Genomic DNA, 13,784 nt, shown 5'->3' on the forward strand with positions numbered 1-13,784 from the left:
GTCCCACATTGAGGTGTCAATAGAGGAGGTTTTGGAACAAACTGATAAATTAAACAGTAGTAAGTCACCAGGACCAGATGGTATTCGTCCAAGAGTTGTGAAGGAACTCAAATACGAAATCGCAGAACTACTGTACTAGCTGTCATATGTAATTTATGTCTTAAGTCAGCGTTTGTACCAGATGACAGGAGGGTAACTAATGTAACACTGATTTTTTTAAAAAAAGACTCCAGAGACAATCCTGGCAATTACAGGCTAATAAAGCTACCTTTAGTACCAGGCAAAGTGGTTGAAAGTATAGTGTGGAACAGAATTATCAGACCCAGAGATGAACATGATGTATTGGGGAAGAGTCAACAAGGCTTTTGGAAAGGGAAATCACACCTCACTAATCTATTAAAATTCTTTGAGGGGGGTCAACAACCATGTGGACAAGTGTGATCCAATGGATACAGTACCCTTGGACTTTCCATAAGCCTTTGACAAGGTCCCTCACCAAAGGCTCTTAAACTAAGCAGTCATGGGGTAAAAGGGAAGATTCTCTCCTGGATCAGTAACTGCTTAAAAGATAGGAAACAAAGAGTAGTAATAAATGATCAGTTTTCACAGTGGAGAAATGGAAATAGCAGGTTCCCTCAAAGATCTGTACTGGGACCTGTGCTGCTCAACATATTCAGAAATGATCTGTAAAAAGGGGGTGAACAGTGAGGTGTCAAAGTTTGCAGAAGATACAAAATTACTCAAGATAGTTAAGTCCAAAGCTGAGAGCGAAGAGTTACATGGGAGTTTCATAAAACTGGGTGACTGGGAAACAAAATGGCAGATGAAGTTCAATGTTGATAAATGCAAAGTAGTGCACATTGGAAAACACAGTCCCAACTATACATATAAAATGATGGGGTCCAAATTAGCTGTTACCACTCAAGAAAGAGTCATTGTGGGTAGTTCTCTGAAAACATCCGGTCAATGTGCAGCGGCAGTCAAAAAAGCTAACAGTGTCAGGAACTATTAGGAAAGGTTTAGATAATAAAACAGAAAATATCATAATGCTTCTGTATAAGTCCATGGTACACCCACATCTTGAATATTGCATGCAGATGTGGTTGCCTCATCTCAAAAAAGATATATTAGGGTATAGAGAAGGCAACAAAAATGATTAGGGATATGGAATATTTTCCATAGAGGGAGAGATTAAAAAGACTGGAACTGTTCAGCTTGGAAAAGAGATGACTAGGGGGGATTTGATAAAAGTCTATACAATCATGAATGCTGTGGAGAAAGTGAATGAGAGTATTATTTACCTCTTCACATCACACAAGAATCTAGAGGTCACCCAATGAAATTAATAAAGAGCAGGATTAAAACATAACATACGTTAACCTGGGGAACTCATTGCCATGGGATATTGTAAAGGCCAAACCTATAACTGGGTTCAAAAAGAATTAGATGATTTCATGGAGTATAGGTTCTTCAATGGCTATTAGCCAAGATAGTTACGAACCCAATCCCATGCTCTGGGTTTTTTTAAACCACCAACTGCTAGAAGCTGGGCCTGGACAACAGGTTGTGGATCACTCCAAATTGTTCTGTTCTGTTCATTTCCTCTAAAGCATCTGGCACTGGCCACGGTCAGCAATAGGATACTGGGTTCTATGGAGCATTGGTCAGACCAAGTATGGCCATTTTTATGTTCTAGCATAAATGTACTCTTAGAAATATTGTTCAGCTGAGATTCTGGAGCACAGCGATGTGGTAATAGGTGGATTTTCCTGCCTCTGAGTTCATGGCATGCACCTTGACTTGCAAACCTTAGCTTTTGATTCGAAAAGGACTTTTCTTTCAAACTCTTCATGACTGCTATTGATAGAACTATAATATTTTGCTTAAACTGCAAAAAAAATCAATCAAAAAGGCAACAAAAATGATCACTCCTCTTTCGGTCCCTGCCTGCTGGAAAAATGTGAATGTTTACATAGTCCTACTGTCTTAATGGACTTGTGCTCATGGGTAGGTTAGATAGTCAGAAGCCCTTAGCATTGCTCATCACTGAGTGGGTCGCTGTTACAGCAGACAGACATTTCAGGTGCAGTGTTTAGTGTTTAACTTTCAATTGCAAAGCTGAAAGGCTCCAGTTTAAGTAATTTTGACAGGGAACTGTGTCCAGTGCCAGTTTGCAGAGGACAGAGAGGAGGCAGAAATAAGTGGTGGTATTTCCCCTAGGCCGCCATATTCTGAGCTTCACCCACTCTGATGCCAAAATGAGACAATGTAGATCTTCATAACAGTTGCCCCTCGTTTTTGTGCATGCTTTAACTGCCAGTGACCATGCAAAGGAGTGTTTAAAAAATTGGGTTTATCTTGCTGCATTGTCTCTGTTTCTTTGACTTAAAGGAAGGGCTGGAACGTGAGGGTTTTCTTGCTAGTTTTTTCTCTTAAGCCTTGTTTACACTCACACACTCACACTCACACTGTACTGTTTAATTAAATCAGTTAGGCCCTGATATAGTTGAGTGGTGCAGTCCCCAAGTATAGATGTTCTGAAATAGATTTGAGAGGCCTGAAAGTTACTTTAGCTTAGTGCCCACACAAGGGGCTTGGCATCAGTTAAACTAAACCAGTTTGTAAACTGATTTAGTTATAGTACAATTTTTGTTATAAGATGTAAAAACTCTTTTCCTTTAATTGCTCAGCATTTATTCTCTTAACTCTTGTGATTTCACCAGTGCACGAGTTCTTTAGTCCATCAGTCTAGACAGGATCTGAATTTCTCATGCTTAAAATCAAGTAGAAATAAAAACTCTGGTGGGCGACAATGGACGCTTCAGCTTTTCTTGATGCGTCATAACAAAAATTGGGAGGGGCACTAGCCCAGCTTTCCTTTGGTACCCGGTCCGCATTCCCTCCCAGCTTGTCCGGTCGAGGCGGAGTTTCTCAGATCCACATGGACACAATACAGTCCAGTACATGTATAGTTTGTATATGCAATGTATGACTATACTTTGCTGAGAAGCACCGCATGGAGGACTGCAGCTGGTGTGAATGTGGCACTTGGACATCATGCTACATTTGGAGGAGGGAGGTCTCCAGCAGCTGTGAAGGAGCAACCAGTACAATTCAGCTGGTGAAGTTTTTGGCATCTACATTGTTTGCTCTTGCCCAGAGACTGCCCTTGTGTGCTAGCTGTTACCTGAGGACACAGCATGACAAGTCCAAAAGAGCTTACATTGAAGTCTTTTCACCACATGCCATGGTATGCACATAGGTCATTATGTGCTGCAAATAATTTGATACATAGTTTTTATGCACATAACCCTATATCTGACGGAGACCCTAGTTTTTGATGTTTTATTTCAAAATAAGATAGAAGCTGAATCGTGCCTGGTTTGACCTTCCTTCTAGCTGCCATCGATTTCCCCACCTGAAATCAAGTCTGTGTGCTGGGCCAGCAATTCGTATCAAATACTGGGCCTGAGACCTTCCTGGATAAGTCCCTGTGCAGCTTCAAAGCACCACCTGGAGTAGGTCTACTGAGGAGGAGCCCAGTGAATTCCAGACTGACTTTCCTCTTTGGAACAAGAGGAAAACTGGGCCTCCTCGATCCCTGCCTATCTTGTAAGGATAGTTCTTAAGGGCTGCAGCAGAATGAGCTCCCACAATGGATTTCACAAGGTTCATGGGAGCATCCTTTCTTCCTTTTTGTAGACCTGGGAAGTTCCATCAGAAAACACAGGGCTCATTAAGGCTGGACAGTTAGCAGCCAGAAATCAGAGGATGCCAGCCCTCATGTATTAAGGCATTATGATAGAGGCTTAAAGACATGCACATACTATTTCTTTGATAGTGCAGTATATCATACAGCTGTTCTGACAGCCTCGAAAGCTGGGCAGTGACTGAGGTGAGCTCAGTGCCAACTTTGGGCTTCCCTGACTTCAGAGTGTTTATGGGTGCAACTTGGACCTTCACCCAACACAGAGTGCAGTTGGAGTTTCTCAGGATTTTTTTCTACTCCCTATAAGTGTAAGTTACTGATGCCTGTGCCTGGGAATGACCGAGTGCCAAGCATTCTCTTGCCATCACCAGAGCTGGACCACTGCTGACAGCTGGATTTTCCAGTGTCCCAAGCATGTGTGCATTTATTTTTACTGCTGGCAGGCCAACCAGATCTTCGCTCACATGCTGATTGCTGGCTTGCTTTTGTTCTGTTTCAGTTCCAATGCAGTGTTAGAGACCACTGTCACAAACTAGTGCTGTAGCTGTGTCTTCTCTCAAAGCAACTGGCAGACAGTTTCCCAATATCATCAACTGCTAATACCTAGCTGGAGCACTTCTCTTTAGACCAGCTGCTAGCACCCTCTTGCAATTAAAGTGAGGGAGGAGTTTGATGGTAATGAGACCCATGTGATGAAGCAAGTTTGGGGTCACACCATTGCATCCCAGTGCTCACACCACTTCGGTAAACCCAGTAAACTTTCCCATGCACTGAGTCTGGCTCCTTAATGAGAGAGAAACCACCATGGGTTTTTAAACCACCCTCTAGCATCTTGCCATGGGTACTGTCAGAGACAAGATGGTGTGGCTAGTTTGCTATTGTCTGTTTCAGTATGTTCGATTGCTGGAAGTGACCAGTCTGTCTTACGTATGTGTGTCCAAGGGGACATGACAATACATGTACCAAAGTTGACCATAGCAGCAGCAAGGAAGTGTGCAGTATGGGCCATTTCATATGGGTTTGTGAGGGAGATTAGGACCTAATTCCAGGTCTTGGATTGATGAAGGTTAATTCTTGCCTGTGGGAGGTTAAATTACCAGCCACACAAGTATGGGCCAGGCCCTCATTCAAGAAGCCATCATTAGACATTAATGACCTCACCGGTCTATTCAGGGGTGTTACCATATGACTGGAGAATAGCTAACATTGTACCTCTGTTTAAGAAGTGGGGGGATGTGATCTGGTTAATAACGTACTTTTTAGTCATACAAGGCTTTAGAACACATTGTGAAGGAAAGGATAATTACATTCGTGGAGTTAAACGGTAGAGAGGATGTGAGGCAACATAGTTTTACCAAAGGTAGATCATGCCAGGGTAACCTGACTTCCTTCTTTGAGACAATAACTGATTATTTTAGAGGAGGGAAGTGCAGCAGATCTAATATACTTGTACTTCAGTAAATCATTTGGCACAGTACCACATGTGAAATTATTAAATACATTATGGAGAATACAAGCATTGTAAGGTGGATAAGGAACTGGCTAAATGGAAGAAGGCAACAGGTTGTTGTGAAAGGTGAATTATTGGACAGGAGGGAGGTTACTAGTGGAGCTCCTCAAGGATTGGCCTTGGGACCAATCTTAGTCAATATTTTTATTAACGAGCTTGGCACAAAAAGCAGGAGTGTGCTAATGACGTTTGCTGATGATACAAATGTGGGAGGCATCGTCAGTACAGAGGAGGATCAGAACATTATACAGGAAGATCTGAATAAACTTGAAGATGGGAGTGACAGAAATGGGATGAAATTCAGTGCACTTAGGGTCTAATAATAAGAATTTCTGGTACAAGCTGTGGCTCATCAGTTGGAAATGGCAGAGATGGAGAGAGATCTGGATGAATGGGTCAGTCAGGATGACTATGAGCCACCAATGTGATACAGCTGTAAAAAAGGCAAATGTGATCCTAGGATGTATCAGACAAGGCATTTCTAGTGGAGATTGGGAAGTATTAATGCTATTGAAATTCTGTGTACAATTCCAGTCACTCATGATTAAGAAAGATGAATTTAGACTGGAACAGGTGCAGAAAAGACCAGGGGAATGGAGGGCTTATCTTACAAGAGGAGATGGGAAGAGCTTGGCTTATTTAGCCTATCTGTAAGAAGACAGAGAGGGGATCTGTTTGCTCTCTGTAAATACATCAGGAAGGTAAATACCAGGGTGGGAGAAGAGCTCTTTAAGATAAAGGATGCTGTTGGCACAAGAACAAATGGGTATAAACTGACCATGAACAAATTTGGGCTGGAAATTAGAAGGAGGTTTCTAACTATCTGAATAACAAGGTTCGGAAACAGCCTTCCAGTACAAGTTGTGGGGCCAAACAACTTAGTTAGTTTTGAGAGGGAGAGTGGGACAAATTTCTCAGTCAGATTGTATGATGGGGTTGCTTTTGATGGTGGGGGATGGGCTTAGTAGCCCTGCGGAATGGGGGGTCCCTTCTAGATTATTTTATGTTTCTAAAAGTTCATGCTTCAGGGCTTCAGACAACCATCTTCAGGGATCAGAAAGGGATTCTCTCTCTTCCCTGTCCATGTATTCTGTCTGTTTTTAAAATCTCTTTCCTTTAAAGCATCAGGGATGGCCTTGGCTGGAGATGGGACATAGGATGGAGTGGACCAGTGCTCTGAGGTGGCACTGAGCATTCTCTCTTTCAGGTGCTTGGCTGGCTGGTTCTTGCTCACATGATCAGATTCATAGATTTTTAGGACTGGAAGGGACCTTGAGAGGTCATCGAGTCCAGTCCCCTGCCCTCATGGCAGGTCCAAATACTGTCTAGACTGTCCCTGATAGACATTTATATAACCTACTCCTAAATATCTCCAGAGATGGAGATTCTACAACCTCCATAGGCAATTTGTTCCAGTGTTTAACCACCCTGACAGTTAGGAACTTTTTCCTAATGTCCAACCTAAACCTTCCTTGCTGCAGTTTAAGGCCATTGCTGCTTCTTCTATCCTTAGGGGCTAAGATGAACAAGTTTTCTCCCTCCTCCTTGTGACACCCTTTTAGATACCTGAAAACTGCTATCATGTACCCTCGGTCTTCTCTTTTCCGAACTAAACAAACCCAGTTCTTTCAGCCTTCCTTCGTAGGTCATGTTCTCTAGACCTTTAATCATTCTTGTTGCTCTTCTCTGGACCCTCTCCAATTTCTCCAAAGTCTTTCTTGAAGTGGCGGGTGCCCAGAACTGGCAGACAATATCGCCAGTTGAGGCTAACCAGCCGCACGAGTAAGAGTGAAGAATGACTTCTTTGTGTTGCACTCACAACACATCAGTTAACTGCATACCAAATCACGTTTTGATTTTTTTTGCACAGCATCACACTTTGACTCTATTTAGGCTGTGGTCCACTGTATTGCCTAGATGCCCTTTCTGCCATAGCTCCTTCCTAGACGTCTCTTCCATTCTGTATGTGTAAACTGATTGCTTCTTCCTAAGTGGAACACTTTGCATTTGTCTTTATTAACTTCATCCTGTTTACTCGACTATTTTCTCCAGTTTGTCCAATCATTTTGAAATTGTGACCCTATCTCCAAAGCAGTTGCAATCTCCCCGTTTGGTATCATCTGCAAACTTTAATAAGCGTAGTTTCATGCAATATCTAAGTCATTGAATGAAGATATTGAACAGAGCCCGGCCAAAATCAGACCCTTGCGGAACCACTTGTTATAACTTGTCCAGCAGGATGGCAACTGTTTAATAACTACTTTCTGAGTATGGTTATCCAGCCAGTTATGCACCCACCTTATAGTAGCCCCATCTAAGTTGTATTTGCCTAGTTTATTGATAAGAATATCATGTGAGACCGTATAAAATGCCTTACTAAAGTCTGGCAATCAGCTAGATCCTGGTATACCTATAGGTGGCTGGGAAGGAATTTTCTGCCAAGTCAGATTGGCAGTGACTTTGGGGCATTTTGCCTTGCTCTGCAGTGTGTGGGAGTGTGAGTCACTTGCCTGGATTATCTGAGTATCTCTCACTTAATCATCTCCCTGCCAGAGCAGGGGCCTCAGATACGGTATGCCTTGTTCCCTCGTTCTCTACCTGTAGCACATAACAGTCTAGTCTCCTGTGGGCTGAGACACTTTTGGTCTCATCTCAGTTGTTGGGTTCAGTGTGGATGCTGGGTGGTGTTGGTGGCTTGTTATATACAGGAGGTCAGACTAGGTGATCCTTTCTGACTTTACACACTGACTGTGACAAAACAGCTCTGGGTTAATCTGGAGTCCTCCAGGCCTGGATCCCTATCATTCTAGTTTCTGGCCTGGGAATAGTTCATAGACAGGACTGGATCAAGGTCAGTGATCTTCTGGCTGTGCAGACACATCACATGTCTGGGCTGCTGCTGTTGGCAGTCTTTCATTGATCATGCTCTGCTACTCAGCTGCCCCTGAGGGTCCAGCAAGGAGGCAGTTGTACTACGAGGTCTCATGTTGGGCAATTTCATATCCATCCTCAGAGGCCCTTCTCATGGGAGATCCTTTCTGCTCAGCATTTACCTTCAGGGGATCATGAGCTATTTAGGGCTTCCATGACACTGCTCCATATCTCCTCATCCACTCTAGGCAGTGCCTGCTTCAGAAGGACCTGACTGGCTCGCCGCCCCCCAAGTGGTTAGAAGGGGAAAGTACCATGAGGAATTGATGAGACTTAAGGTTATTTCACAGCTGCTGGGGTATAGCCATCCCTTGCCAGAGAGATTCACTGTCATAGCCATTGGCCCTTGACTACTCATGGGTTCCCAAAGAGCCGCAGTGCAGAGTAACCAAAGGGAACCAATGCAGAGAGAGACTGACTGACTGGAAATCCTGTGTGTTATAGGAATCTGGGAGGTTGCAGGTAACTCTGCAGGGACCAAATGCTTAAACAGAGCTGTGCTTTCCTAGCAGGCTCTCCCTTTAAAGCAGCTGTTGGCTCTAATCCTGAAAGCACTGCCTGGTTTGGGATGTGACATCCGTAGGGATCACATCAGTTACTGAGATCAGCGTCACACTCTTGCTGACAATCCTAGATCTGCCCTTGGAGCTGGGGGCAGGGAGCACTGCTGTGCAACTTGGTCACAAGCATCTGAGGTGGCTGATTTGCAGAGCTGCTTGTGAGATGCACCTTCCTGGTCCAGTTCACACTAGCCAATAGGCTTGGGTGAGCCTGTGCAGGGAGAAGAGTTGCTGTGGTGCCTGTTGTGAGCATTTTAAGGTAGTATGCTACTGCTTTTACTTTGCAGGGAGAACACAGAATCAGCAGGTCCCAGGTGCATGAAAGCCAGTCACTCGGGATCATTCCACGTGGGGCTTGGGGACCTAGGGATGTGCAATAAGACCTGTTCCTTTGTGGGGAGAGAGGTCCGGAGGGGTGTCAAGCTCTGCAATCATGCAGGGCATGGAGTGACTGCACTTCCAGAGTGGGAAAGTCTTGGGCATCTGTCTCAGGAAGAGGGAGTGTGAGAATGAACAGGTACATTTGGGGGCATCCAGAAGGTGTGCGGGGGGACTGCCCCTCCCCTTCCTTGACTCTGTGAGTTGGCCTGGAACAGGAGGGAACCAGTTCAAGCCCGAGGGGAGCACAGGGGTCCAGCATGTGAGTGCTCCAGTGGAAATTAGGCCATGAAACGCACTTGTCCAGCAAGGTGTCAGTTTCACCAGCCAGTCTAGCCAATGGCTTCTTCCTTCTGCAATGGGCTCCAAATCCCAGGACAAGACAGGATCAAGGCAGGCCTGAATTCTTGAGCCCTGGCATTGTGGGGGATGTGTTGTTCAATGTGGCTTTGTAGGGGAGGCTCTAACCTCATAGATTCCAAGGCCAGAAAGGACCATTGTGATCCTCTAATCTGATGTACTGTATGACACAGGCCATAGAACTGCCCCCAGATAATTCTTAGAGCAGATCTTCTAGAAAAACATCCAGTCTGGATTTTAAAATTGTAATTCATGGAGAATCCACCACAGCTCTTGGTAAGTTGTTCCAATGGTTAATTACTCTCTTTGTTAAAAATGTACACTTTATTTCCAGTCTGTATTGATATAGCTTCAACTTCCAGCCATTGGATTGTGTTATCTCTGCTGTATTGAAGAGCTCACTGGTAAAGATTTGTTCCCCAAGTAGGTATTTATAGACTATAATCAAGTCACTCCTTAACCTTCTTTTTTGTTAAGATAAATAGATTGAGCTCCTTGAGTCTGTCATCCAAAGGCATGCTTTCTAATCCTTTCATCATTCTCATGGCTCTTCTCCGAATCCTCTCCAATTTATCAACATCTCTCTTTGATGTGGACACCAGAACTTGTCACAGGATTCCAGTAGAAGTCACACTGGTGGCAAATACAAAGTAAAATAACCTCAGTACTCCTACTTGAGATTCCCCTGTTTATGCATCCCAGAATCACATTAGCTCTTTTGGGCACAGTGTCTCATTGGGAGCTCATGTTCAGCAGATTATTCACCACCTCTTCCAAATCTTTTTCAGAGTCACTGCTTTGCAAGATGGAGTCCCCATCCTGGAAGTATGTCCTACATTTCTTGTTCCTAGGTGTATACATTTACATTTTAACATATTAAAACACATGTTGTTTCCTTGCACCCAGATTACCAAGTGATCCCGATCTCGCTTCCTGTTGTGTTCATAATTTACCTCTCACCCAATTTTTGTGTCATCTGCAAACTTTATCAGTGGTGATTTTGGTTTCCTTCAGGTCATTAATAAAAATGTTAAATAGTGTGGGGTCAAGAACCGATCAGTGCAGGACACCGCTAGAAACACATCCTACTTGATGATTCCCTGTTCACTATTACATTTTGACACATCTGCCAGCTTTTAATCTATTTAATGTGTGCCATGTTAATTTTAATCTTTCTAGTTTTTAATCAAAATGTTATACTGTAGCAAGTCAAATGCCTTACAGAAATCTAAGTATCAGCAGTATTACATTTATCTACCAAACTTGTAATCTTATCAGAAAAAGAATCAAGTTAGTTTAACAGGATCTATTTTCCACAAACCCATGTTGAATGGCATTAATTTTATTATCCTCCTTTAATTATTTATTTATTTATTAATTTATTAATCAAATCCCATAGCAGCCACTCCATCATGTGGGGATTAGTGTCAGACTGACAGGCCTGTAGTTAGCTGAATCATTCCATTTACCCTTTTAAAATATTGGCACAACATTAGCTTTCTTCCAGTCTTCTTGAACTTCCCTGGTGTTCCAAGACTTACTGAAAATCAACGTTAACAATCCAGTGAGCTCCTCAGTCAGCTCTTCTTTTAAAACTCTTGGATGCAAGTTATCCAGACCTACTGAGTTACAAATGTTTAACTTAAATAGATGCTGTTTAACATCCTCCTTCAAGAATGTTAAACAGAATGGAAGGAGTGTCATCATAGAATATGATTGTCATCTGTTTTTTTGCCAAATACAGAACAGCAATATTGAACATTTATGCCTTTTCTGCATTATTATTGATAATTCCATTTCCATCTAGTTAATGAACTAATACCATTGTTAGAATTCTTTTTGTTCCTATTATACTTTTAAAACTCCCTCTCATTTTCCTTAACTCTACTGGTCATAGATTTCGCCTTGTGTCTTTGCTTCCCTTATCAATTTTCTACAATTCCTAGCTTCTGATTTATATTTGTTACTATCAGCTTTCCCTGTCTATTTATTATACGTATTTTTTTTCATTTTTTATAGTTGCTTTCACTTCAAGTTTTTTTTAAACCAATACTGCCGTCTTCCTTAATTGTTTGTTTTTTTAGGAGTCTAATAAAGCTTTCTTAAACAATTCCTAATGATCAATCACATTTTTCTGAATAAATTCTTCCTATCAGCAGTTTTGGCTCATAATTGTTTTCATCTTTGTCAGCTTGGCCCTTTTTGAAGCACCAGCTATATATAGCACTGATCTGGACTTTATTCTGCCTGCATGTTATAAATGTGATCAAGTCCTATCACTTGTACCTAAGTTACCATTAATTTTAGTTCAGTGATCAGTTCCTCTCTGTCAAGGTCTGTCATAGCATTCTCTAGTATTAGCTGCAGAGCTTTTTTGAATTAGTAAATTGTTGTCTATAATATTAGAAATTTCAAGGACGCTTTAGTCCTGACAGCATGAGACCTCCAGCATATGTTACTCAAATTAAAGTCCCTTGTTATGCAGCTTTTTTCCCTTTCTATCCTAGATAAATGCAGAGGAGCCAGTTTTCATGTGATAAGCAGACACCAACTAATAGCTGCCTTGTGCTGGATCTGTGTGGTTGGGCTGTTCCCTGTGGTGCTGGTGGGGGTATGTGGAATGGGTCCCTCTTCACTAACCTGTGCCTCTCTTACTGCTCTCACAGGCCCTGCAATTGGTTTCTCTTCTCTGACGTTCTCAAGAGGCTTAAGCTTTCCTCCCGCATATTCCAGGCTCGCTTCCCACACTTTGAAATTGCTACCCTGCCCAAGGTGGAGTTCCAGCATCAGGTGTCCTCAAGCCAGCTGCTGGCCCAGGAGGAGGTGCCAGAGAGCCCCGAGCTGCTCCCCCACGGCCCTGCAGAGACAGTGGAGCTGGTGCGCTACGAGCCAGAGCTACTGCAGCTCCTGGGCTCAGCAGTGGAGTTCCAGGCCTGGAGCAGCTGACGGGGGCTGGAGCTCTCCCCACATTGGACTGCGTCATGAGGCAATAAGATGGACTGATGGGAAGCAGCCTTTTCAATGCCAGCAGCGGGGCCTGGAGTCTTTGGCTGTTTTATTCTCTCCTTGCGGCCCCTGAACTCCGATTGGGGAGAGACTCCACTTGTCTCCAAGGACTTCCCAAAGTCCCTTTCTGATGAGCAGCAACAGATGCAGCTCTCTGCAGGTCCCCTTCTAGATCAGCTGGGAAGCTCGGACCTGCCCCACTGGGCTACCTTAGCTGGGCACTCCTGGCTGTAGGACCATGGGCTCTGAAGTGAGGGGCAGTGGGTGCTTCTGCCCTGCCCCCCCCATAGAACTGCGCCTCTCTCTCAAGCTGCCCTCCCCCCAATGTCTTCCATAGTATTTATTTAATTACTATTTAATTTGTAATGTTTCTCTGGTTTCTGCTGAGTCTGTATCACTGTGATTATTTGAGCCCCGGGCTGTGGTGAAGAGGGCTTCTTCTGGCCCCTCTCCCAGGATATGCCCGGAGGACACTGCTCTTCCATGAGCAGCTAGCTGTCCAGTGACCGAACCGCTGCGGCCTGGCAGCAAAGGGACCATCTCTCACAACAGTCCCCAGGTTAAATTCTAGGGCCCGTGGGCAGCCCCTTCCCTCACCAGCTTCTGCTGGGGCTGTTCCCTTCCCAAAAGCAAGTCCAGCTGAGAGCTGTTCTCCAGCCCAGGGTTCAGTCTCCCCTAGGTGCTTGCCTGGCTGTCTCATGCATTTCACTTACATCACTTGTTTCTGGATTCTTCTGGGCCACTTTGAAAAGGCAGCTGCAGCCCAAGAGCTATTCTAAAGCCACAGACAGGGACTCCAGCTGCCTCCCATCCTCATGGGCTCCTGCTGCTGCCGGAGGGCCATCCTCCTTGACGCAGTGTCTGCATGCAGACAGGCCCCTTCCTCCACCCGTCTGTGCCCCTTTCTTCTGTTCAGAGGAGCAGTTCTACTGCAGAGAGCTGGCCTGAAGGGGCAAGTGCCTGCCCCTGGCAGGAGCAGAGAGCAGGGCTGCACCGCTGTGTAGATGGTACAGTTTTATTGTACAGGTGCTAACAAGGATGCTGAGGACTGGACAATCTGTTTCCTGGCTCTCCCCTGTCCTGCCCTGCAGTGGGAGTGTTGGGTGGTTTTTTCTTTGTGTTGTGTTTCGTCCCAGCCGGGGCAGTTGTAGCCTCCCCTGACCACCACTTGTCTGCCTCCCCCTCCTTGGGACCAGACAGTTCCTTTTTTAAGCTGAGGGTTATTGCCTTTGGGTGTGTATTCTGGCTGCTCTTTCTGATTTCTGTTTTATTATAAACAACCGGCTGTGGTGTCAAAAAACACTTATGTACAGAAAAACCTGCATCAGGC

At 44.2% G+C, this 13,784-nt stretch overlaps 1 protein-coding gene across 2 annotated transcripts in view; it reads left to right on the forward strand.

Annotated features, from left to right (window-relative positions):
- BCORL1 (BCL6 corepressor like 1) overlaps positions 1-13,784 on the forward strand; it is a 41,195-nt gene extending 27,411 nt beyond the window's left edge. For both annotated transcript variants that reach the window (XM_032785989.2, XM_075068706.1), the window contains exon 13: positions 12,115-13,784. In XM_032785989.2, the coding sequence (XP_032641880.1) occupies positions 12,115-12,394 (280 nt within the window). In that variant the 3' untranslated portion in view covers positions 12,395-13,784. The remainder of the gene's footprint in view (positions 1-12,114) is intronic.

This window comes from Chelonoidis abingdonii, chromosome 8 (assembly GCF_003597395.2).
Source record: "Chelonoidis abingdonii isolate Lonesome George chromosome 8, CheloAbing_2.0, whole genome shotgun sequence".
Classification (NCBI taxonomy): domain Eukaryota; kingdom Metazoa; phylum Chordata; order Testudines; family Testudinidae; genus Chelonoidis; species Chelonoidis abingdonii.